Source organism: Barbus barbus (genome assembly GCF_936440315.1).
Source record: "Barbus barbus genome assembly, chromosome: 2".
In the NCBI taxonomy this organism is placed as follows: Eukaryota; Metazoa; Chordata; class Actinopteri; order Cypriniformes; family Cyprinidae; genus Barbus; species Barbus barbus.
Window position 1 is genome coordinate 4,892,395 of NC_136730.1, and position 27,781 is coordinate 4,920,175.

The 27,781-nt window shown below is 42.3% G+C and overlaps 2 protein-coding genes across 3 annotated transcripts in view; both read right to left on the reverse strand.

Annotated features, from left to right (window-relative positions):
* The window catches only part of LOC306888641 (Fc receptor-like protein 5), a 510,322-nt gene that overhangs the window by 142,087 nt on the left and 340,454 nt on the right, over positions 1 to 27,781 (reverse strand). The window lies entirely within an intron of this gene.
* LOC306876687 (Fc receptor-like protein 5) lies at positions 1,835 to 27,600 on the reverse strand (the record flags this gene model as incomplete). Its single annotated transcript, XM_079428033.1, has 11 exons — positions 1,835 to 2,780; positions 2,994 to 3,104; positions 3,464 to 3,709; positions 4,005 to 4,268; positions 4,544 to 4,816; positions 4,891 to 5,154; positions 5,262 to 5,534; positions 9,595 to 9,873; positions 10,723 to 11,001; positions 12,430 to 12,765; positions 27,486 to 27,600. 11 exons carry the CDS (start codon positions 27,598 to 27,600, stop codon positions 2,722 to 2,724), a joined length of 2,499 nt encoding a protein of 832 aa, XP_079284159.1. The 3' UTR covers positions 1,835 to 2,721.

The window sequence follows — 27,781 nt, forward strand, 5'->3', positions numbered from 1 at the left end:
TATCTCAACAAAACCAGGTGAAACTTCTAAACTATCTAAGATAATAGATTGTGTAAAAAATTTTAAAGATTGGATGACCAATAATTTCCTCCTATTAAATTCAGATAAGACAGAGATATTACTTATTGGACCAAAAAACAATACACAGAATCTCTTGGATTACAATTTACAACTTGACGGATGCACTGTCACATCCTCTAAAGTCAAAAATCTGGGTGTTATATTAGACAGCAACTTGTCCTTTAAAAATCATATTTCCCATGTTACAAAAACAGCATTCTTCCATCTTAGAAACATTGCCAAGCTTCGAAACATGCTACCTGTTTCTGATGCAGAAAAGCTAGTTCATGCATTCATGACCTCTAGACTGGACTATTGTAATGCACTGCTAGCTGGTTGTCCTGCATCTTCAATAAACAAGCTACAGATAGTCCAAAATGCAGCGGCTAGAGTTCTTACAAGGTCAAGAAAATATGATCATATTACCCCAATTTTACAGTCTCTGCACTGGCTACCTATTCAGTTCCGTATCATTTACAAAATATTATTACTTGCCTATAAGGCCCTAAATGGTTTAGCTCCTGCGTACCTAACTTGTCTTCTACCACGCTACAATCCAACCCGCTCCTTAAGGTCGCAAAACTCTGGACTTTTGGTAGTACCTAGGATAGCAAAGTCCACTAAAGGAGGTAGAGCTTTTTCACATTTGGCTCCCAAACTCTGGAATAGCCTTCCTGATAACGTTCGGGGTTCAGACACACTCTCTATGTTTAAATCTAGATTAAAGACACATCTCTTTAGCCAAGCATTCACATAATGCATTTTATAATCTTGTACTGTAGTATATCTGATTAAATGTACATTATTATTATTCTTTAGCTTGGGATGGAACAGCAGCTACGCTAATTATGTTTCTATTTGTCTCTGTTTCTGCCACGGGATTAACATCCCGTGGTAATTAGGAATGACAGAAGCTTCAGTCTGGATCCAACCCCTAAATGATCTGAGATGACCGAACACCTGAGAAAAGATAATGCCAACCCCTCAGAGGATGCCAACGCTCAGACAACATACAGAATTACCAAATGACCACTGGAACTAGTTGAGACCTTACAATCTGACTTTGCTGCAGTTAAATTGAACTGCTGGTTTGTTGGCCAGAGGCCAATGTTGATATTGATATTGTGATATGTTTGATATTGATATTGTGATATGTTTGATATTGTGCAGTTGCTTTGACACAATTTACATTGTTAAAAGCGCTATATAAATAAAGGTGACTTGACTTGACTTGACTTGACCATACTGTCTTTAAAAGAGCTTGATATTACATTGTGCAATCTCTTTCTGCTTTTCCTAAATGAAAGTAGCCTAACTATCGTTATATATCATGGTACTGATTATAGCATTGTGTTATTTATAATGTTTGTGGCATTTTACGACGAATGTGATTTACTGATTAAGTCACTGAAACATTAAAACTAAGTTATTTTATATTTACCTTTTTCCCCCCATAATAAGATTTAAAGTGTTTTCCACTCAAAGACCTATTTTAGTCTTTAATTTCAACAATTCACTTTGAATATTGCTTTTTCTCTGAATCATGCAGCACTCTGGAGACTTCTCTCTGCTTTACAATAGTAGAAATCTAAGAAACTGTTAGATGCAGAAAGAACTATGTTTAGAAATAAATAGGAAGATGTCACAATAACTAGGGCTTGTAGACACAGCAGAACATGTGATATATGAATGAGGAAGATGAGTTGAGAAGAGAAAGTATATATTTAACCCTGTAAAGACTAAAATTATCAAATTATAGTTACACAAAATATTTAGAAATAGGATAGTTTATTGAACATTTTGACAAAAACAAAGAAAACAGTTTCATAATTAGTTCATCAGTTTTTTATTGAATTATTTATTTTTGTATGGCTTGTAGTATGATATAGTGAGAAGCTCATACTGGAAAAGAGGGAGAAAGAGAGAAAATATTTATTCTGATATGCAATTTGGTGCAGATGCTGATATTTATGGCTAAAATGCTGAAGCTTCTAATGCAAATCAAAGAGATCTTTAGAACAGTATAGCAGACAACTTACATAAAATGACATCAATATCAGTATCACTCTCTCCAATAATAAGTCTTAGTAAGATGATATTTAAATGCTTAGTTTAAATATAAAAATAGATTAGTTATTGGTGGAGGTCTGTCCAGTTAAAATATAATAATGAACCCATTCCTCACATTCAATATAGTTTTATTATCAGACATTATTGATGTCTCTGTCTCAGCTTTTATTGACAATCAGGTTAAAAATGATCATGTTTGTGAGCAGAAACATCTCAATGCTGATATTAAATCAATTTGAACATTTTTATTTAACAGGTTCTGTTTGTTGTGTCTTGTGTCTTTAAAAGCATCTTTCATTAGCTTACAGTGAATCTGACACACATTAAGAAACTGGTTTTGGAGAAGAGGATGAGTCCGGAGGTCTTTCTGTGTGGAGTTTGCTGTTCTCCATGTGTTGGTTTGGTTTCTTCCACAGTCTAATCTACAGCACAGGTGAATTAGAGACACTAAATCATCCGTATGTGTGAGAGTGTGATCGTGTGTCTGTTAGTCTTGTGATGGACTGGCCATGTTCAGTGTTTCCCAGCCTTCAGCCTGAGACTCCAGCATCCTGTGACTCTATACATGCGGTTTGGAGAATGAATGAAATATCAGCTTGAAGTTTGTTCCTCTGTTACAGAGTACTGGCTGTGGTCTTCAGTAGAGGTAACTGTGAAACACACACACACACACACACAATTTATTTCAAGTCAACACTTTCTGGTTTGTTTCCACAGCAGTTATTTCTTATGAATGACCAGCATGTAAATAATGATCTATATAACACATAAAAAGACCGAGTAAAGGTCTGTCTGTCAGTGAATGTGAATGGTTTGGGAAAAGACACTCAGATGGAGAGAGACGGATCAGACAGATGTTTTACCTCTCGCTCTGTAGTATTTGAACAGCAGCACGACTGTCGACAGCAGATACGGACAAGCTGCCAGAAGAAAACTGAGGATCCTGAAGACAGAAATCTGACCTGAGCTTGACACTGAAAAACAAGCACATTATTGATCAATTTCGAGGCACTGAAATACATAATCTCATCTCAATCTCATATTTATTCCACCACCATGTACCCTTAGGCCTGTATTAAAGGGACAGTTTAACCTTATTTTGCCTTTAACTAAAGTTTAAATAATTAAATAAATAAATGCATAAATGGCAAATGGCATTAATGCACTCGTAATATTATTGAATTGTAGGATGGTGGTTATGAGGAGTTGTGATTTGTTAGTTACACATTTGTTCATGTGAGTTATGAGAAATAATAAACACAGCTGTCAGTAACTGATTACACATGAATAAAATCTCCTCAGCTGACAGAGACTGAACTCCACTGACTCTCACCTCTGACTGAGATCCAGCTCTTGGGTGACTGTCCTCTCTCTGTTTTACAGGAGTAGAAACCCTCATGTGACTTTGAGACAGTCGTGATGTTCATCTCTCCTGTCGTCTGATTCTGGACGAGTGATCCGTCTTTATAGAAATCAGCTCTGAGGATCGGGGAGTTTGTAGATCGATGTAAACAGTGTAGAGTCAGAGTATCTCCCTCAATCACAGGATCAACAGAACTCTCCAGAATCACATCACCATCTACACAACACAACAGATTCATGTATTGAAGATTGATACATATTGCATACTTAACCAGAAACAAACATTTATTAAGATGAGGAAGCCGATATGTGCATTTTACATTATTATTTATTTGAAACCTTGATATTTAGTGTTCAGAATAAATACCAGCCCAGAATCACAGAACAATCCACAACTATTCAGAATTACAGCAGCCATGTCTTAAACACATAACTGAATTCCTAAATATACATTAATATAAAAACAGATCATCTATTATATTTGATCTAGTTTTAAGTATCATTTCTCTTACCATGTACAGTGATGTTGAGAGGATGACGTTTCTCTCCAGATTCAGACTGACACCAGTAAACTCCAGAGTCAGATGTGCTGAGAGTGACGATTCGACATGTAGATCCTGTTTGTTTTGAACAATCTTCTGTGTTTCTGTCTGTGTATCTCCTCACTGTCCATCCAGCAGAGTTACTCTGATCCTCACAGCTCAGAGAGAGAGAGTCAGACGAGAAGTGTTGACTTCTGCTGGGACGGACCTCCAGAGACACCTGGGACCATTTACCTGACAAGAAGAAAATCCCACTCAAAACTGACAGCATGTGTTTGTGTAATAAATCTGTAATTAAGTACAATTAAGATTAAATTTAGCACTACATTTTAAAATAAAAAGGGTTATATCATGCATATATTATGAGTGTGTATTTTATAGTGATTTTGATCTGATCTAAACTGAGAACTGGATGGAAGTGTTTCAGATGTTTTTTCCTCCTGTGCCAGAGACTTAATGAAACACAAACACAGATGAACACAAGAATAACTGCTGTGACACAGACTCACCAGTGATCCACAGTATCTGTGTGTAGTTTGTGTAATAGGCCGGTCGTCCTCTCTCTGCTCTGCACGTATAAACTCCTGTGTGCTGTAGAGCAGCAGGACTGAGAGTGTAAGAGCCTCCAGCTCCTCTGCTGCTGTCTGACAGACGATCATCATCTCTGAACCAGCTGAACGTCCAGCCTGTAGAGGAGCCTGTAACCTCACAGATCAGAGTCACTGAGTCTCCTTCAGTCAGCCACGGCTGTGGAGACACTCGCACTGCTGCCTGAGCTTCAGCTGAACAAAACATGACCAGTTATAGAGAGAGAAGCTGTTCACACTGATGATAATCAACAAACACACAAACTCACCTGATACAGTCAGAGTAACAGCATCACTGCGCTGAGAGCTTTGTGTTCCCGACTGTCCTGTACAGCTGTAATTACCGCTGTGAACGTGATCAACACTGCTGATGTTCAACTCTTGTGTTTTATATCGGTAGTTTGTTCCCTCTATTTCCCATCTGTACGTCCACTCAGTGCCTCCTCCCCACTTTATATCACATCTGAGAGCCACTGTTTCTCCTCTGAACACTCGTTCATCAGGCCGCACCGTCACCACAGCTTTAGGACTCACTGCACAAACACAGATTATTGCATTTATTTTTGATTCAAAGTTTCAGAAGTTCTGCAGATATTGTCTCTGATCTGTGTGTTTCGTCACATACTCTGTTCTCTCTCACCTGTAACATTTACCCACAGTGCATCACTGTATTGTGTGTAGTAGACTGGTTTTCCTCTTCCAGCTCTACACCAGTACTGGCCTCCATCAGACACTGAATCAATCTTCACTCTGGAGGAGTTTGTTTCTGTCTTTGTCTCAGAGTTCAGTGTGTGTTTGTTCCAGTAAAAGTCCCATCCAGTGGCCGGATCCATGCGACAGGTCAAAGTCACTGTGTTTCCTGTCAGAGCAGCTCCTACAGGATATGATGTGAGTTGAGGCTTTGGCTTCAGATCTGCAGGAGAACAAGAACACATTCAGATCCTGAAGAGAGTGTATTGGTGCATATAGCACATGGTTACACGGGACTGCAGGCTGTTTTTGAATAAGATGCAGGTCTTTTTGTGATGAAATAGTGAATTTGCTGCAAAGTACTTTGTATTCTCTCCACTTGTTTTCTATGTAAACACTAGCTCTCTCTATTTCACTTTGCAAGTATTACTGTGATTGTATTAGATTTGGAGTAAGTGGTGAATAGTGTCTATATCTCCTGTATAATGCATGTATTGGAAGTATAAGGTTGTGCTGCTCAAGTCTCTCCAGGAGAAATTAAAACACAAAACACTAACTGTGCGTTCACACCGCCACCGGCGAGAGCGTCAAAATTCACTGTAGAAAGATTTGTTGACGCTCTGATGATCGAACGCTTGGTCTTGTATTTAAAGGATCCGCAAAAGAAACAAGCAGGTTGATCTTGAGCAGATTGACCACAAGTAGGGTATAAGTTAACCTCATGAAATATTATTTGTGAAAGTAAGAAATTGAACGATGGAAAGAACTTAACAATTATAGTTACATGTTTGCTAACGAAATAAACCAATAAAAGCCATTTGTGTGGTGTGTTTTTGTGTTCATGGTTAAGTGCCAAGTTAGTCTAATTTCAACATGCAGTTTATAGGAGACGTTTACTAGCCTAGGTCTTTAATTAACATTAACATTAATTTGTGAGCAACCTACAATCCAAACTGTCCCGGTTGAAGTGTAGCCTAAATGCAATTGGTCAAATCGGTGTTGTTTTGAGCAAATTAATTGCATTTCCGCTGAAAAACGCGTTCTAGCGCTAAAATGCTTGGGAACTAATGTGGTCGGAACCAAAGTTTACAGGACTGCGTTCTCTGGAACCCTCTCAAGCGGAGGACTTCTACATTCCGATTGGTTGCCTCCCAATCGCGTCATAGCTCATTACCATAAAGTTGACCTGACTCTCTCCTCAACGCCCTCACCGTCCAAGACGCGCCGCGCTCGCCGGAGCTCTCCGCCACCTCACATTGAAAATGAATGACTTCGGTATGAAGGTAATTTGATGCCATAAAGATTTGCAGATTAGTTCAGGAACATTCTCGCTGCCGGAATGATACGTTTAACTTACACATGCAGTAAAAAATAAATAAATAAATACCAACTTAATTAAAACATGATATTTTATAAGTTGTGTACCATTAGGCTATGTGTTCATACTGAATTACGAGCTGTGTAGTAGTATCCTTCTCCTCATAAACAGGCTATATGATATATTTATTATATTGTAATTCTGATGATAATTAAAGAACGACTAGTATCTGCACTAGCCTAATACATGCATAATTTCACCAAAAATTTGGTTCAATAATAATTGAACCAACAGAACCAACAGTAATATTTTTTTCTTTAACATGTTGTAATTTAAGGAGACTTTACAAAATATGAATTAAATATTTATCTCTAAGGAATTCACTATTTATCATCTGTAATACCATCGTGTAACCACTAGATGACTGTTTAGCTCTCTATATCTAAACACATAAACATGGCTGTGTGGCTGGGAACTTTGGATTCCACCATACATACACAGACACAAAAAACAAGTTGGCTAGCTAACATACCTCCGACGAAGTGGTCGCTGCAGACACGGGCATTAACAGACTCTGCTCCTTCCGACCAAAAAAATCCACTTTTTACGGCGTTGTTCTGTGAGCTTTTTACATTTCTCACCTTTATGACTGACAATCTTTGGTACTCTATAAAACCCCTTTCCCTTTTCTCGGTTTGAACGATTGGAGCAGCCGTAAACTACACAAAACATTGGCATTTTTTCAGACGGCACTGGCAGATCCTCAGCTATTTCACTTCCTGCCCTCCATCTGAATTACGCGCTCTCGCGATGCAGCAGCGTGACGTCACGTGAAACCAACCTATTAGTTACTTGAATTAGGATATATATTTAGACTGATTAAATACATATTTATCAAAGTTATTGAATCAAGTCAAATCTGGACAGAAAGAAAGCATTTTGTTACTCATCCTTGCTTCATATAATAGCTTAATCAGTCACATGAAAGTAATCAGAAAAAAAACTGAAATGTTAAAATACACAATTTAGTGTTAGCATAAACAGAGACATGGTTTGAAAAACGGACAAATTCAGATTAAATTAGCTTTATTGGTATAGCAAAAAAAAAAAAGGTTTTACAAAGTGTATCACTCTGATACCATAGTATTTAGCATTGTCACATAACATCATTTTAATTATAAAGTTTAACATCAGTGGTGTAAGCAGATTATGAAATTTCAATGTAAAGCAAAACCAAACCAAATAATGTTAACACCAGCTCGTAATTCAGTATGAACATATGGGAGTCTAGCCTAAAGGAACACTGCTTATAAAATATCATGTTTTAATTAAGTTGGTATTTATTTATTTATTTATTTTTTACTGCATGTGTACGTTAAAAGTATCATTCCGGCAGCGAGAATGTTCCTGAACTAAATGAAGATACATGTCTTAGCTTATGATGTGTTTATTTGAACCAATCAGATAAGAGTAAATGTGTCAGCAAGAGCCTCATTTGATTGGCTACAAAAAGAAGGTGGCCCCGCCCTCTACCTAACGCTTGCAAAACTCAGTTAGTGAGAGAATCCTGCCAAAACTGTGAGCGCAGGTAAAAGAAAGACGGAGCTGTACATGTCGGATTATTTCAGGAACTTTTTGCCCTACATTCACAACAAGTCATTTAGACATTTGACAGTCCGGTTTTTTTACACATACAGATTGGTTTTACGCTGTCAATCCGTTTTACAGTTCTTTAAACTATTGTTCTCGCTTACAAATCACTGTTCACAGGCTTGCAGTGCTTTTGACCATATTTTAGCGAAAAAACCGTGCCAAAAGTGTAAGCGCGGAAAAATGGAAGTCATAAGAATGCAGATCATATTTATTTTGTGTTAGTATGACGCTGCAGTTTCACAATACATGAATTACACTTATAAGTAACAGCAAAATGCTGCAAATATTTTTTTCTTGCGCTTGAAACGTGATTTACACCTTTACAAAGCATCTCTTCCGCATGCACATTTAATTTACGCTTACAGTCTTATGTACACTTTCACAAATCTTAACCTGCGCATGCAAATCTTTATGGGATCAAATTACCTTCATACTTCCGGCCACTTCCGGCGGCGGTGTGAACGCACGGTAAGGCTGCGTCCGAAATCGCATACTTCCCTACTATATAGTATGCGAAAAACAGTATACGAGGTGAGTAGTATGTCCGAATTCACCATCAATTCTCGTTTGTATATTCAATTTTTTTTGAGAATCTCATAATTTAATGTAGTTGTATGAGGTTAATGGGAAAATGCCCTCTATAAAGGTAAAAAAAAAAAAAAAAAAAAAAAAAAAAAAAAAAATATATATATATATATATATATATATATATATATATATATATATATATATATATATATATATATATATATATATATATATATATATATATATAAAAAATTATGCCCTTGAATAAAATATAAAAACATGCCGATTTATAGCCTATGTAGCAGCTGATAGAAAACCGAGGAGAATATTTTATTAGAATAAATCATATTTGCAAAAAAAAAAAGAAAAACACACATATAATACATATATATTTCCATTGTCCTCATTTGTGATTCGCTTTGGATAAAAGTGTCTGCTAAATTACTAAATGTAAATGTGTGTGTGTGTGTGTGTATATATGTATATATATATATATATATATATATATATATGTATATAAATATAAATAAATAAATAAATATATATATATATATATATATATATATATATATACATACATACATATATATACATATATATACATATGCTCGATACCATAGATCCCCCCGCATAACAAATCCCAATTTAACCCCTGCTTGTTGTGATGATGATTGACAGGACTGAATGATTAGGCTCCACCCAAACCTATGTTTATAACTTCATTCAAACACATGTAGATCATACATGTAGAGTGAGTTTTGGAGGACAATGGTATTCAACTCACCTTTCACAGAGAGATAAACAGAGCTTGATTGTGATGATTGTGGTCTTTCATCTCTCTGTCCTCTACACCAGTACTGACCCTGATCAGACTCAGTAGCTCCTCTGATAGTGAGAGTGTCTCTGTTTACAGTGTAACGATCAGATGGCTGTAACTTTACACTGTCTTTATGCCACTCATATCTCCAGTTACTGTGAGACTCAATCACACACTTCAGATTGAGTGTCTCTCCAGTGAATACAGTACTGTCTGGATCTAGAGTCAGTTCAGGTTTGGGTAAGTCTGTTAAGACAAAAACATAGAGTGACTCAAACAGCTCTAAGAAAATAATGATAAGTTTATACATAGACTTTGTCATCTTTCATAACATGTGTTGTGTTTTGTTGTTGTTGTGTGATTATGTTTCTGATCTGAGTGTTTATCGGAGGCTCTGGCTCCGTCTCGTCCTCAGACAAACACCTCTGACTTGTCACAGAAAGCAGAATGAAGCTCCTGCTGAAGGAGAGCTGAAGACCTCCAACTACAACCTCCTGAGGAGCAACTGAACCTCCATCAACTTCAACAGACTAAGACTTCATCAACATTTCACATCATTATCTGTCACTTTATTCTCTCTGATATCAGGACAAAACTCATCTGCACTTTAAAAAATCAAAAGCTAAGAAAATGTTTAAGTTTAAAGCAACCAGCTTCAGGAGATTTTTGAGTTTTCTCGACTTTTTGTTGTATAAACTGAATACAAAAAGTTGAGAAAACTCAAAAATCCCCTGAAACTGGTTGCTTTAAACTTTATTTATTTTTTACAGTGTATTGAACTCTATTTCTCAAGTCCTTTCTTATTCTGATTATAGAGGATATCACCTGTAAACAGTGACAGTGGCTAAAGTAAATATCAAAGATGTAGATGCCCATAACAATAGAAAGCCTCGTCACAATTTACATGACATTATAATAAACTAGAACCTCCACAAAAACACACAAGATCTGTAGGACTGTATCTAAACAGAATAATGATATATGAATTGCTTCAGTCCTCTTATAAGAACAGATGTTGCTGCTACAGAAGAGTACATGGAAAGTGTTGAAACATTGTTAAATGAGTATTAATCAGATGTGAATATGATCACTCACCTGATACAGTCAGTGTAACAGCAGCACTGATGTCTGATCTCTGTGAGTCTGATCTCTCTCCTCTACAGCTGTATTCTCCACTGTGAGACACATAATCAGCTGTGAAACTGAACTCTGCTGTTGTTGTGCTGTATACTGGATACTGAGTGTTTCCATCTTTAAACCAGCTGTATCTCCACTGAGTGTTTCCTGCTCTCTGTATGTCACATGTGAGAGTGACTGTCTCTCCTCTGAACACACGCTGATCTTGAGTCACCTTCACTTCAGCTTTTGGTCTCTCTGTATTAATACACATACAGTATGAGCAGATATTGATGAAAGCAGCATCACAACCACATCATGAGGAAAAACAATACATTCAATATTTAGTTTGCTTTTAGTTTGTATTAATTTTATGAAAAATATTTGTAAATAATGGTACATCTTTTTTTTTTTCATACAACTGCAAACTGTACAACATTTAAATAATTTAAGAGTATAGAAGTGTGCTGATGTCAATTTGAATAGTTTATTGCTGCATAATTTGATCTTATCATATTCTATTAAGAAATAATAAAATACTGCGATTAATTTGATAAGCAGTGAAAGTCGGGTTGCCAAAATAAGAGACACTCATTCACGACCAAAAAAACACAAGGACACAAAAAAATCAGTGAAGAACTCACAGCTCAACAATACACCACGAGAAAACATGTTAATGTATGTGAATTATTATTATTATTAGTCTTTTTTGACAGTTCTGCAGCTGTTACCTGGATGAGATTCATTTTTATTTTATTTTTTATACATTTGCTTGAATTAAGACTACAATAAATCTAAATAATTGAGCTTTTTTTGTACTTTTTAAAATGTCAAATTATATATGACATACTTATTCATTATGTATATATTTATGATTAATATAAATGATAAATGAATAAATAATCTATTAATTAATCTGTCTAATAATGTCTAAAAATATAATAATTATGTCTATCAAGCTCTAACAGACTATCCACATTTTAATAAAACAAAAGGTTATGCCTTTAAAAGCACAGATGTGTGAACTTCTGTCATAATTTACCTATAATAATAATAATAATAATAATAATTTACCTATAATAATAATAATTTAACTATAATAAACAGCTGCTGGTCCTCAGTAACTTCCACAGCAGAGAAAAAACAGTCATTGGGGACCAGAAGCTGTTTAGTTCCACATTCTTCAAAGTATCTTCTTTTGTGTTCAGAAGAAACCACTTTCTGCAGGTTTAGATCAATCTGGGTAAATTATGACAGAAGTTCATTTTTGGGTGAAGTATATGTCTTTAAGTCAGACCGTCCACCTGAGCAACTGAAACGCTTCTCTGTAAACTGCGCGTTCATCATTAGTTACTGGATAGAGCCAGTGATAACTTTCTGGTTCAGCTCTATCTGGAGAGTCTTGTGTTCAAAGCACAGATGTGAGCTCCAGATGTTTTAAACAAAGACGCTGAGATGAGCTTCTCTAACTTCTTATGACATTAATTTAATTATAATTGCTATTAGCATTATACACGGTGCAAAATACTTATATTTGTTGATTCAGTTTGTAGGCCTTTGTAAAATACGAGACAAATCGCGTGATTTGAGACGAGACGCATCATTTTACCTTTAAATACGAGACGAGTCAGGTTCAGACGACTGGACATGTGACAGAGTTTATGAGGTCATTGATATTCAACTCACCCGTCACATAGAGAGAAACAGCAGAGCTTGAATGTGATGATTGTGGTGTTTCATCTCTCTCTCCTCTACACCAGTACTGACCCTGATCAGACTCAGTAGCTCCTCTGATAGTGAGAGTGTCTCTGTTTACAGTGTAACCATCAGACGACTGTAACATTACACTGTCTTTATACCACTCATATCTCCAGTCAAGGGTCCAGTCATATCTCCTGTCATATGCCCGGTCAATTCTCCATCTCCAGTTACTGTAAGACTCAATCACACACTTCAGATTGACTGTCTCTCCAGTGAATACAGGACTGTCTGGAGTCAGAGTCAGAGCAGATCTGGGTGAATCTGTGAACAGAAGAAAACAGACTCTGAACTGAATATCTGAATATCTGTAGCTGATAGTGATGCAATTATTACAAATAGATATGTTATGATAAAAGTTGAAATAAATGTAAAATGTTTTATTTATGTATTTATTTATTTAGTTTTATTTTGAAATGAGAAAGTTATTGAAACATTATTGAACAGTTCTTGCTCTGGTCAGTAGGTGGGACTGTTTTCAGTCAGAGGTTTCAAAAAAGCATCTACATTTATATTTAATTATTCAGCAGAAGTTTCTGTCCAAAGCCACTTACAAATGAGAACAATAGAAGCAATCAAACCAACAAAAGAGCATCAATGTAAGAGATGTGACAAGTCCTGGTTAGTCTAACAAGACAAGACTAACTAGAAAACAAGTAGACAGTACAGAAAGAAAGAAAAGACAAGACTAGTGTTAGAGTTGTTGTTGTTTTTTAAGAGCTCACGAGGTAATGATACTCTTCAGAGTATTACTGGAAAACTTCTACGTGTCTGTTGTCAGCCTCCTTTAATCAAAACCATGAATGAATAACAGGTTGGTGTAAAATATCCTAACCCTTATGTTTGTTTGGGGTCAGAGACCCTGACATGGGAGAATATTTTATTTTATTTTCTGTAGTATCAATCACACACACACACACACACACATGTTGGTTTTGTGATTTATGGGGACTCTCCATAGGCATAATGGTTTTATACTGAACAAACTGTATGTGCTATTGCCCTACACCAACCCTACACCTAAACTTAGCCCTCACAGGAGACTGTGCATTTCTACTTTCCCCCCCAAAAAACTCACTCTGTATGATTAACATTTTTACAATAACAAAAAAAAGGAACTTTGTCAAAGTTTTGTTTTGTTAGTATGTTTTTCTCAGATCACCAGTGCTCTACATTGTGGACTTTTTGTAGTTTTACCATCCGCTTCATTTCTATGTATCTGTTTTCTGCTTTGTGGTTGATTTAGAGACTAAATTTGATCAACTATTAATTTCCATTGTGGGGTCAGAGACACACCAAACAGTGTGTGAGTGTGAGAGTTTTTTTTTTTTTTTATACGAAGAGCTATCAAGTTCAGCAAAGTCATTGATCTCATGTTATTTAGATGAGTTTTCCTTGTGGACTTTTAGTTGGTTTTGTGTCATTCCCTGTTGTCTTTGTTCTAGTTTCCTGCTCTCTTTAGTTACACTGGAAACTCATTTGATCATCACAACTGTTTCCCTTTTACTTCATTATCTGTGTAAACTTCAGTTCCCTTCCAGGAACTTCGAGCTGCGTCCGGAGACGCTATGGGAACGCCATGAGCGTAACCGGCACTCTGAATATTGTATACAACCAGTCTAATGGATGGGCGAGGCGTCACGGGCGGGGTGACGTCACGACCAGGTATATAAGCACGTGCGGCGGAGCCGGCGTCAGCTTTTTGTCATTCAGCAAGAGCTCTGTGTGTTGTCAGTCTGATTCTCTGTCTTGTAAGTCCTAAGTCCGGGAACTGAATGAGTGTGGGTTCACGGCGATGCCGCGGGTTGAACAGACGCTTGCTAGCTATCTGTCTCCCTCTGCGGCATGGTTATTTGAAGGCTCGTGCCCGGGTTGTGGGCAGAGGTTATGTGAGGCGGCTGCTGGGCGGGCGCAGCCTCCTCCGCATGCCAGCTCCTCGCGCAACAGGTCCTGACGGGCGAGCCCCAGGACCGCGGAGGGCGACCCCTACTGGGGTGGAGCGGCTTACACTGCGGGGACCGTTTCCCCTCAGGTGCTCTCCAGGGATTTGTCTGTCAACCCTGCAGTTCCATGGCACAGCAGGTCCCAGCGAGTGTTGCTCTCAGGTTCTTCCGCCTGTGATTTCAGCGGGCCTGAGAAACTCGCCTCAGCCGCCAGATTACGCGTCTCCTGTCGGTGAGCCGCAGCGAGGCAGCGGTCTGGCCGCTTCTCTGACACCATGAGGTTAGTCTCGAGAGATTGATTCCCTTAGTAGCTTGTTGGACAGCGAGCTGCCGAATGTGTCTCTTTGGGTCCTGCCTTGCAGGGTCTGGTTCATTCAGATGTCCTAACGGGCGAGCCCCAGGACTTCGGAGGGCGACCCCTACTGGGGTGGAACGGCTTACACCGCGGCTCACGGTGACCGTCTCCCCTGGGTGCCCTCCGGGGATTTGTCTGCCAACCCTGCAGTTCCAGGGCACAGCAGGTCCCAGCGAGCGTTATTCTCAGGTTCTACCGCCTGTGACTTCAGCGGGTCTGAGAAACTCGCCTCAGCCACCAGATTACGCGTCTCTTGTCGGTGCGCCGCAGCAAGACAGCGGTCTGGCCGCTTCTCTAACACCAGAGGTCAGTCTCGAGAGACTGATTCCCTTAGTAGATCGTTTGGCAGCCTGGCAACGGCTGCCGAACGTGTCTCTCTGGGTCCTGCGGACGATAGAGGCTGGCTATTCCATCCAGTTCGATGGGCCGCCCCCGCGGTTCAATGGGGTCTGTGTGACTACGGTCCGCCCCGGGCAGGCTCTGGTCCTGGAACAGGAAGTCAACACTTTGCTGAAAAGGAAGCCATAGAGTTGGTTCCACCTCACGAAGTGTACACCGGCTTCTAGAGCCGGTACTTCATTGTTCCGAAGACGGATGGAGGGCTGAGGCCCATACTGGACTTGTGTTTCTTGAACCTCTCAGTTAGACCGCTGAAGTTCAAGATGCTGACGGTCAAGCATATCGTGTCTCAAATCAGGTCCGAGGACTGGTTTGTCACGATAGACCTCAAAGACGCCTACTTCCATGTGTCCATCCTCCCTTCTCACAGGAAGTTCCTGAGGTTCGCTTTCGGGGGCAAAGCGTACCAGTATCGGGTTCTTCCTTTCGACCTAGCACTCTCACCCTGCACTTTCACCAAGTGTGTGGATGCGGCTCTGGTCCCGTTGCGACTGCAAGGCATCCGCATACTAAATTATAATCGACGATTGGTTGATTATTGCTCAATCAGAGCAGTTGGCAGTTCGGCATCGAGATGTCGTTCTTGCCCACATGAAAGATTTGGGGTTAAGACTAAACGCCAAGAAGAGTGTGCTTTCTCCAGCTCAGAGAACCACTTATCTAGGCGTGGTGTGGGATTCGACCACGATGCAGGCTGGTTTGACCCCTGCTCGGATCGAGTCGATCCTCACGGCAGTCAGGAGAGTACGAGAGGGCCAGCCATTCACTGTCAAGCAGTTTCAGAGGCTGCTCGGGCTCATGGCAGCTGCGTCCAGCGTGATTCCTTCTGGCCTGCTGTACATGAGGCCCCTACAGTGGTGGCTCAAGACCAGGGGGGTCTCCCTGAGGGGAAACTCACTCCGCGATGTCAAGGTGTCACGGTGATGCATCCGTGCCTTAGACATGTGGAGGAAACCCTGGTTCTTGTCCCAGGGCCCGGTGCTGGGAGCTCCTGGTCGCCGTGTCTCGCCAGCGACGGACGCTTCCCTCACCGGTTGGGGTGCGGTCATGAGTGGCCACCCTGGCCGCGGTCTGTGGAGTGATCGCCACCTGACGTGGCATATCAACTGGCTAGAGATCCTAGCTGTGTTCCGTGCTCTCAAGCACTTCCTCCCAGACCTGAGAGATCGCCACGTGCTGGTCCGCACTGACAGCACGGCAGTGGTCTCTTACATCAACCACCAAGGAGGTTTGCGGTCGCGCCCCTTGTACAAGCTGGCACACCAGATCCTTGTGTGGACCCAGGGAAAGCTCCTATCTCTGAGAGCTCTGCACATTCCTGGGTATCTCAACGTTGGAGCAGATGTCCTGTCGAGACAGGGGCCGAGGCCCGGGGAATGGATGCTTCACCCCCAGGTGGTGAAGCAGATTTGGAAGGTTTTTGGCCAAGCACAGGTGGACCTCTTTGCGACTCGAGAGTCGGCACAATGTCCCCTTTGGTTCTCTCTAGCTCCTCCAGCGCCTCTGGGACTGGACGCTATGGTACAGACCTGGCCGAGGCTTCGTCTGTACGCCTTCCCTCCGATCGCTCTGCTCCCGGGAGTTTTGGCGAGAGTGCGCCGGGACGCGGTCAGTCTACTGTTAGTAGCGCCATTCTGGCCGGGCCGAGTATGGTTCTCGGATCTGATTTCTCTCCTCGACGGCACCCCGTGGCCGGTACCGATCAGGAGCGATCTCCTCTCACAGGCCGGGGGCACCCTTGTGCACCTCCGCCCGGAGTGGTGGAGGCTGTGGGTGTGGCCCCTGAGGGGGCACAACTCATAGCTTCCGGTCTGTCAACCGAGGTTGTCGAGACCATCCTCCAATCCAGAGCTCCCTGTACGAGGAAACTGTACGCCTTGAAGTGGAAACTCTTCACTTCATGGTGCAGGGACCGCCAGCTCGACCCAGTCAACTGCCCGATTCGCGCAGTTCTGGAGTTCCTGCAGGCCCGCTTCTCCGCAGGGTTAACCCACTCCACTATTAAGGTCTACGTGGCAGCTATCTCTTCGTACCACGCCCTTAGTGGTGGCCAGTCAGTGGGCAGACACCCCCTAGTTACACATTTCCTCCGCGGTGCGCTGAGGCTGAGGCCACCGGTACGACCCCGTGTCCCCACGTGGGACCTGGCTGGGGTACTAGAGGCTCTGTGCAGAGCACCCTTTGAGCCTCTTGGGGAGATAACTGATAGACTCCTCACGATCAAGACTGTCTTTCTACTGGCTATCACCTCTCTGAGGAGGGTGAGTGACCTTCAGGCCCTATCTGTGGCCCCTTCGCATATTGACTTTGCGTCCGGTTCGGCGAAAGTCTTCCTCTACACCCGTGCGGGGTACGTACCGAAGGTTCTGACGGTCGTACCACAGCCGGTCGTACTCCAGGCCTTCTGTCCTCCTCCCTTCAGGGAGCCCGACCAGGAAAGGCACAACTACATCCACAGAGCTGCCCTGTGGAGAAAGACGGACCAACTGCTCGTATGCTTTGGTCTGCCTAAGAGGGGTCTTCCAGCTTCGAAGCCCACTCTTAGTAGGTGGATAGTGGTTGCCATCAATCTGGCGTACGAGACCTCTGACCGTCCCCCGCCGCTGGGAGTCAGAGCGCACTCGACCCGAGGTGTGGCGGCCTCCAAGGCCTTCTGGGCAGGTGTCTCTATGCAAGACATCTGCAACACTGCTGGGTGGTCCACGCCCCTGACATTCACCAGGTTTTACAACCTCGACATCAGAGTCAATCCAGGCTCCTCCGTCCTTTCAGTCTGACACCAGGCAGGGACTTGTCAGTCTGGCGGCGTTGGTATATCGTTCCCATAACGTCTCCGGACGCAGCTCGAAGTTCCTGGAAGGGAACGTACCAGGTTACGTATGTAACCCAGGTTCCCTGAAGGGAACGAGAGCTGCGTCTCGGGCCACACTTCCAGCATCCCTGCCAGTGCTTGCTTCATGACTTGAAGCTGACGCCGGCTCCGCCGCACGTGCTTATATACCTGGTCGTGACGTCACCCCGCCCGTGACGCCTCGCCCATCCATTAGACTGGTTGTATACAATATTCAGAGCACCGGTTATGCTGATGGCGTTCCCATAGCGTCTCCGGACGCAGCTCTCGTTCCATTCAGGGAACCTGGGTTACATACGTAACCTGGTACGTTCCTTTGTTCTCTCAGTTCATTGTTGGTTGTTCTTTAAAAAAAAAAAAAACTGTTGTGTTGGAATCTTGAGACTGCGACAGAGGGGAACTTTATTTATTTATCCATAATTTGGCATCTACAATTACCCTGAACTGCACATTTACATTTACATTTATTCATTTAGCTGACGCTTTTATCCAAAGCGACTTACAATTGCTATATATGTCAGAGGTCGCACGCCTCTGGAGCAACTAGCTCAGGGACACATTGGTGTCTCACAGTGGATTCGAACCCGGGTCTCTCACACCAAAGGCATATGTCTTATCCACTGCGCCATCACCACATTTGCCTTAATTGCAGACAGTCATTAATTACAGTGTACAGTTTTACAACAAACTAACATTTTAACCTACTTTTTTATCTAGTGTTTTAGCAGCATGAGGAACTACACAGACAAATGATTCTGGGAGAAGGTGAATGACAGAAAAATACAGACATAAATCATGAGCAAAGAAAACAATGTGGGATCCTCATATGATCCATGTAGACAAATAAACTACAACACAATTCACATTTGTTAAATAAATCAAATATACTGCAGTACAGCACAGTACCTTGAGTGAGTCCAGCGTGGATGAAGGACATCAGCACTAAAACCAGAAGAAACACAGATATGAAACATTTCCATTCATTCGACACAATACAGATCACTGAAACATGTCTAGAGTTTGAACTGAAAGAGTTTTTCTGTGTTTCCATGAGAAGCGATGCTGGAGATTCTCCATCATTTATCATCAACACACACACTGACGTCACAGGACTCATGAACCGATACGAGAGTCGATTCTCTGATGGATTCACTGCTGCCCAGAGAAGATTCACAACATACAACACATGACCATACTCTCATCAACCAATGTGACGCCAGACAGTGAACTTCTGTCTCTTTAAGTGCTTTTGCTTGTTTTGAGTTTTCTTTATAAATGACACCTGAGCAATTTTCAATCTGGTTTCTGATCGCATCACCATATAAATTAAACATAAAATAATCAAAGTTATGAACAATATTGAGTGAAGAGCAGTGATTAATTCTCTCCTTTTCTTTTGTTGTTTGATGAACAGATGATGACAGACAGAGTCAGGTTTATACCGTAGGATGCTGTCACAGAATGCACAGATCTATATACTGACTAGCATTCGATTACTTTTCAAAATGTTTATCTTTATTGAAGACATAACTGACTGTATTTAGTGAACGATAACTCAGTTTTTTATCTCTGATCGTACTCAAACTGCTGAGTATTGTTCTGCATTTATCTGTGCATATATCACTCTCCTAGTGTTAGCTGCTTTACCGAGCCTAGTTTCTTGTTCTAGTTCAGTCTAGTCATTTTGTGTTCCCTTGTTTCCTGTGTATCTTGGATTTACCCTTGTCTCGCCGCTCGGACTCTGTTTGTACCTCATCTGGACTTTAGCTCATGTTTCTGGATTACCCCTGTTGTCAAGCCTTCTGGATTTTGTACGCTGATCAATGATCTACGCCAGCCTTAGGAATACTCTTTGCCTTGCCTCATACATATCTGTTTGCTGATGCTCGACCCTGCCTGTTTATGACCATGTCTGCGAATAAAGCTTTGAATATGGATCACGTCACGTCAGAGTTATCTGTTTTTGCAATAATCAGCAGCAACATGTATATAAACCACACGGTATTAAAGAGACAGATCACACAATGGGTCCAAGTGAAGTCATTTACAAATGTGTCCGCTGCAGCTCGGTTTACACAACAATTGAAGATATTAGAAGACATGTTTGTCGAAACAGTTTTATAGTAACTTAGCATATCAACATGATGATGATGAATTTGTAAGTAATTGTAATTAACATCAAAATTAATTCACAAGAGCAACTGTTTGCACGTTTATTTACATTAAAGTTAAAAATAACTGAAATAATAAGAGAACAAATATAGATCTGGAACTTCTTTCAGTCTGTCTAAATATCATGTAATAATTGCAATGTCTTCTGGTCCAAATCCTTTCCTTAGGAAGCTGTGCTAGACACTAATTAATGTGATAAAAATATTTTACATACATGTTTTGCTATTGTATCGTGGATTGACACTTTCATAAACTTTTCTATGCTCCTCTGATTATATAATTATATAATGGTAAATATATTTACATTTAGTAGATGCTTTTATCCAAAGCGACTTACAAACAAGGACAATAGCAGCAATCAAAACCAACAAAACAGCAACAACATGCAAGTGCTATGACAAGTCTCGGTTAGGCTAACTGTAACAGGGCGAACGAGACGTGCAGATCCATTTGCAAGCTTTATTCCAAGACATGGTCAAAAAACACAGGCAGGGTCAAAACATCAGCAAACAGGTATAACGCAGGCAAGACAAAGAGTAATCCTAGAGCAAGAGTGGGTCTTTGATCAGCGAACAATATCCAGATTGCTTGAGAAGAGGGGTAGTCCAATAACATGAGCAATAGTCCAAACGAGGTACAAACAGAGTCTGAACGGCGAGACAAGGGTTAATCCAAGATACACAGGCAGGAATCAGGAAACAAGGCAACACAAAATGACTAGACTAACTAGAACTGGAAACTAGACTCAGTAAAGCAGCTAACACTAGGAGAGATAAACACAGAACAATACTAGAGACTAAACAGAAACACAGAATGGCTCGGTAAGGCAGCTAACACTAGGAGAGTAATAAATACTAGAACTTTTTTTTTAAACGACTAGATATAATATAGAAAAAGAAACCTTTGCTTTTTTAAAAAAAAAGAAACAAGTAAATAGAATAGAAAAAAGAAAGCTTGTGTCAGTTTTTCAAGAAAAGCTAGCAGATAGAGAATAAATATATGCAATTGATAGAGGGTCAAGTGTGTGTGTTTTTTTTGTTGTTTTTTTTTAGATAAAAAGACATAGATAAAATAAAATTACAATTGAGAGTGTTAGGCCGTGTTCACACTTGGCGTCTTTTTCGAAGCTGCCGGCGTCTGTTTTACATTATAATCCTATGGAGTAAACCGTGTTTTCAAAAAAGTCCTGAGCGCTTTTTAAAACGCCACCGCCGGCGTCTTTTTCTGCAGCTCAGAGTGTTTTTTCGAGTTGAAAAAATGTCAACTTTTCTGAAAAAAAAACGCCCTACGTCAAGCGCCTTTTTGACAGCTGACCAATGACAAGCGAGTATCGAGATCTGTCGTTTCCATAACAACAAGAAGAAAAATGGAGAAGGTGCCGGTAGATAGACTGCTCGTACTAGTTTCGGAGCACAAGGAGCTGTATGATATGAGCACAAAACTCTATCATAATATACATCATAAAGAGGCTGTGTGGGCACAGATTGGACGGATCCTCTTTTGTTCAGGTAAGTGTCATCTACTACTTGTTAAAATTATCACGTTATCTACTGTAGCATTAATAACGGTCGCTCAGCAACATGTTATCGAATTGAATGCCTTTATTGATATTTTATTTTTCTGCATACAACGAAATTATGAATAATACATCAATAACGTAACCAGCTAATAACAGCAATTTTAACCTTTATCAGGCGACGCTTGCCGTCGGAAATGGAAGTACTTGAGGGACAAGTACAAAAGTGAGAGGAGAAATGAGAAAGACAGGAGAAGTGGTTCTGAGGGAGGCTTTAAACGCTCATGGAAGTTCATGGGGGTCATGTCATTCTTGGATCCCCATGTCCAGGATAGGCCAACATCTACAAATTTTGAAACACCAGAAAGCATTTTAAATGCAATGTGTGAAAGTGCAGGAGAAGAGAGTGAGGTAACAAGATATGTAGACTTTGACATGCAGCTACTAAAAGCCTATGTATATTTTCAATGTATGTTTTACATGTAGCCTGATAGAACAAGAACTTAATTTGGTCAGATTCCAGATTTTCAAAATAGTTGTAGGCTTATCTCGGCCAAATATTGTCCTACCCTAACAAACCATACATCAATGGAAAGTCCATTTATTCAGCTTTCAGATTATGGTCCAGGCTCACACACACACACACACATTTTATATATATATATATATATATATATATATATATATACATACACAGGTCCTTCTCAAAAAATTAGCATATTGTGATAAAGTTCATTATTTTCTGTAATGTACTGATAAACATTAGACTTTCATATATTTTAGATTCATTACAACACAACTGAAGTAGTTCAAGCCTTTTATTGTTTTAATATTGATGATTTTGGCATACAGCTCATGAAAAAAAAAAAAAATCTCAAAAAATTTGCATATCATGAAAAGGTTCTCATGATATGCAAACGAGCTATTAACCTAATCATCTGAATCAACTAATTAACTCTAAACACCTGCAAAAGATTCCTGAGGCTTTTAAAAACTCCCAGCCTGGTTCATTACTCAAAACCGCAATCATGGGTAAGACTGCCGACCTGACTGCTGTCCAGAAGGCCATCATTGACACCCTCAAGCAAGAGGGTAAGACACAGAAAGAAATTTCTGAACGAATAGGCTGTTCCCAGAGTGCTGTATCAAGGCACCTCAGTGGGAAGTCTGTGGGAAGGAAAAAGTGTGGCAGAAAACGCAGCACAACGAGAAGAGGTGACCGGACCCTGAGGAAGATTGCGGAGAAGGACCGATTCCAGACCTTGGGGGACCTGCGGTAGCAGTGGTCTGGAGTAGAAACATCCAGAGCCACTGTGTACAGGTGTGTGCAGGAAATGGGCTACAGGTGCCGCATTCCCCAGGTCAAGCCACTTTTGAACCAGAAACAGCGGCAGAAGCGCCTGACCTGGGCTACAGAGAAGCAGCACTGGACTGTTGCTCAGTGGTCCAAAGTACTTTTTTCGGATGAAAGCAAATTTTGCATGTCATTCGGAAATCAAAGTGCCAGAGTCTGGAGGAAGACTGGGGAGAGGGAAATGCCAAAATGCCTGAAGTCCAGTGTCAAGTACCCACAATCAGTGATGCTGGTGTTGGTCCACTGTGTTTTCTCAAGGGCAGGGTCAATGCAGCTAGCTATCAGGAGATTTTGGAGCACTTCATGCTTCCATCTGCTGAAAAGCTTTATGGAGATTAAGATTTCATTTTTCAGCACGACCTGGCACCTGCTCACAGTGCCAAAACCACTGGTAAATGGTTTACTGACCATGGTATTACTGTGCTCAATTGGCCTGCCAACTCTCCTGACCTGAACCCCATAGAGAATCTGTGGGATATTGTGAAGAGAAAGTTGAGAGACGCAAGACCCAACACTCTGGATGAGCTTAAGGCCGCTATCGAAGCATCTGGGCCTCCATAACACCTCAGCAGTGCCACAGGCTGATTGCCTCCATGCCACGCCGCATTGAAGCAGTCATTTCTGCAAAAGGATTCCCGACCAAGTATTGAGTGCATAACTGAACATAATTATTTAAAGGTTGACTTTTTTTGTATTAAAAACACTTTTCTTTTATTGGTCGGATGAAATATGCTAATTTTTTGAGATCGGAATTTTGGGTTTTCATGAGCTGTATGCCAAAATCATCAATATTAAAACAATACAAGGCTTGAACTACTTCAGTTGTGTTGTAATGAATCTAAAATATATGAAAGTCTAATGTTTATCAGTAACTTTATCACTGTCACGAGTCCGGGTCCTGTACTTCTCCCTGGCCCCACAGGAGGCCGCCATCTCCCGTTCTCCCGGACTCATCTCCCATATCACATACACCTGCCATATCACACACACCTGCCGCATCATCATCACACTCTGTACACCCACAGCTGTTCCCCATTTGTCACAGACTATTTAGTCTCCCCTCTCCCACCACTCTGCGTGGGTTCGTACTATATTTGTTACTTGTCTTGCCATGTTATCTACCATTGTCTTGAAGTGTTTGTTGTGCCGTGTTGGCCTCAGTTTATATTATTAAAAGCCTTACCTGCATTTGGACCCTGACCTCGTCTTTCCACGCCATTCCTGGGGGCGTACCGTGACAGAACGAACCCACCAATCATGGGTCCAGCAGGAAGGTTGCTTGGCATCCGCCAGGGAGACCGGAGCATTGAGGATTACGTCAGGGACTTCAGAGGATTGGCTCGGCAGACGGCGTTGGAGAAGACCTGCCTCATGGTCTTCTTTCACGGAGGCCTGGCCGAGCCCTTCAAGACCCTGATGCCCTACTGGGACCCCGAGGAGTCGCTGGAGAGTTACATTAACTTGGCTCTGTGGATGAGCGGCTCGGGCCTCAGGGTAGAGTTAGCGGCGGCGCCCGCGGATGTTGTCCCCGAGGCAGCGGAGCTCACTTCAGGCCTCTTCAAAGCGGCGACGCCCGCTGATGTTGTCCCCGAGGCAGCGGAGCTCACTTCAGGCCTCTTCAAAGAGGCGACGCCCGCTGATGTGGTCCCCGAGGCAGCGGAGCTCACTTCAGGCCTCTTCAAAGCGGCGACGCCCGCTGATGTTGTCCCCGAGGCAGCGGAGCTCACTTCAGGCCTCTTCAAAGCGGCGACGCCCGCTGATGTTGTCCCCGAGGCAGTGGAGCTCACTTCAGGCCTCTTCAAAGAGGCGACGCCCGCTGATGTGGTCCCCGAGGCAGCGGAGCTCACTTCAGGCTTCTTCAAAGCGGCGGCGCCCGCTGATGTTGTCTCCGAGGCAGCGGAGTTCACTTCAGGCTTCTTCAAAGCGGCGGCGCCCGCTGATGTTGTCCCCGAGGCAGCGGAGCTCACTTCAGGCTTCTTCAAAGCGGCGGCGCCCGCTGATGTTGTCTCCGAGGCAGCGGAGCTCACTTCAGGCTTCTTCAAAGCGGCGGCGCCCGCTGATGTTGTCCCCGAGACAGCGGAGCTCACTTCAGGCCCTCCCGAGGCAGCTGTGCTCACTCACGTTCCTCCCGAGACAGCTGTGCTCACTCACATTCCTCCCGAGAGCGCGGCGTTCGCTTACGAAGCTCCCGAGACAGCTGTGCTCGCTCACGTTCCTCCCGAGACAGCTGTGCTCGCTTCCGTTCCTCCCGAGAGTGCGGCGTTCGCTCACGAAACTCCCGAGACAGCTGTGATCGCTCCCGTTCCTCCCGAGAGCGCGGCGTTCGCTCACGAAGCTCCCGTGACAGTTGGTCTCGCTCTCAGCGCTCCCGAGGCGGCGGTGCCTGCCTGGTTTGTTCCTCCGGTCCCACCCTGGCCGTTCGCTGGAGTTCCTGTCTGGCTGGAGTCTCCCTGGTCCAACCCTCCGAATCCGCCCCGGTCTCCTGCTCGGCCTCTGTCTCCACACGGACCTGGCCCGCCATCCCTCCCCCTGTTTCACCATCCCCCGGTTCCACCTCCCTCCAGACTTTTGCGGTTGGTGGAACGTCTGGAAGCCGTTCCTTAGGGGAGGGGTAGTGTCACGAGTCCGGGTCCTGTACTTCTCCCTGGCCCCACAGGAGGCCGCCATCTCCCGTTCTCCCGGACTCATCTCCCATATCACATACACCTGCCATATCACACACACCTGCCGCATCATCATCACACTCTGTACACCCACAGCTGTTCCCCATTTGTCACAGACTATTTAGTCTCCCCTCTCCCACCACTCTGCGTGGGTTCGTACTATATTTGTTACTTGTCTTGCCATGTTATCTACCATTGTCTTGAAGTGTTTGTTGTGCCGTGTTGGCCTCAGTTTATATTATTAAAAGCCTTACCTGCATTTGGACCCTGACCTCGTCTTTCCACGCCATTCCTGGGGGCGTACCGTGACAATCACAATATGCTAATTTTTTGAAAAGGACCTGTGTATATATATACACTCACCTAAAAGATTATTAGGAACACCTGTTCAATTTCTCATTAATGCAATTATCTAATCAACCAATCACATGGCAGTTGCTTCAATGCATTTAGGGGTGTGGTCCTGGTCAAGACAATCTCCTGAACTCCAAACTGAATGTCAGAATGGGAAAGAAAGTTGATTTAAGCAATTTTGAGCGTGGCATGGTTGTTGGTGCCAGACGGGCCGGTCTGAGTATTTCACAATCTGCTCAGTTACTGGGATTTTCACGCACAACCATTTCTAGGGTTTACAAAGAATGGTGTGAAAAGGGAAAAACATCCAGTATGCGGCAGTCCTGTGGGCGAAAATGCCTTGTTGATGCTAGAGGCAGAGGAGAATGGGCGGACTGATTCAAGCTGATAGAAGAGCAACTTGGACTGAAATAACCACTCGTTACAACCGAGGTATGCAGCAAAGCATTTGTGAAGCCACAACACGCACAACCTTGAGGCGGATGGGCTACAACAGCAGAAGACCCCACCGGGTACCACTCATCTCCACTACAAATAGGGAAAAGAGGCTACAATTTGCACAAGCTCACCAAAATTGGACAGTTGAAGACTGGAAAAATGTTGCCTGGTCTGATGAGTCTCGATTTCTGTTGAGACATTCAGATGGTAGAGTCAGAATTTGGCGTAAACAGAATGAGAACATGGATCCATCATGCCTTGTTACCACTGTGCAGGCTGGTGGTGGTGGTGTAATGGTGTGGGGGATGTTTTCTTGGCACACTTTAGGCCCCTTAGTGCCAATTGGGCATCGTTTAAGTGCCACGGCCTACCTGAGCATTGTTTCTGACCATGTCCATCCCTTTATGACCACCATCTACCCATCCTCTGATGGCTACTTCCAGCAGGATAATGCACCATGTCACAAAGCTCGAATCATTTCAAATTGGTTTCCTGAACATGACAATGAGTTCACTGTACTAAAATGGCCCCCACAGTCACCAGATCTCAACCCAATAGAGCATCTTTGGGATGTGGTGGAACGGGAGCTTCGTGCCCTGGATGTGCATCCCACAAATCTCCATCAACTGCAAGATGCTATCCTATCAATATGGGCCAACATTTCTAAAGAATGCTTTCAGCACCTTGTTGAATCAATGCCACGTAGAATTAAGCCAGTTCTGAAGGCGAAAGGGGGTCAAACACAGTATTAGTTTGGTGTTCCTAATAATCCTTTAGGTGAGTGTATATATATATATATATATATATATATATATATATATATATATATAAAAATTACGATGTAAGGGTCACTTATTATATAGTAATAATATATGTATTACTATATCGTTTGTTATTGTTGTGTTGTCTTTTTTTCCCCCCCAGAGTGCAATGGGTGACTCGGTGGTAAGCGGTCCACCAAGCCCTGGCAGACACCAGCCACCGCCACCACCAGCACCAGCACAGGAACCTCCTGCAGTTCGACCTCAGCCAAATCCTTCTCCAGCACCAGCATCAAGGGGAAAGAGGAGGGAGGTAGCACCAGGTCTCACCCAGTACCAACAACAAGTGCTACAGTCCCTACAGCAGGATGTAGATGAGCATGAGCACTTTCTGCTTAGTTTTGCACCAGCATTAAGAAGGCTTGAGCCTCGCAAGCAGGCTATGGCGAGGCTGAGAATGCAAACATTGTTCTT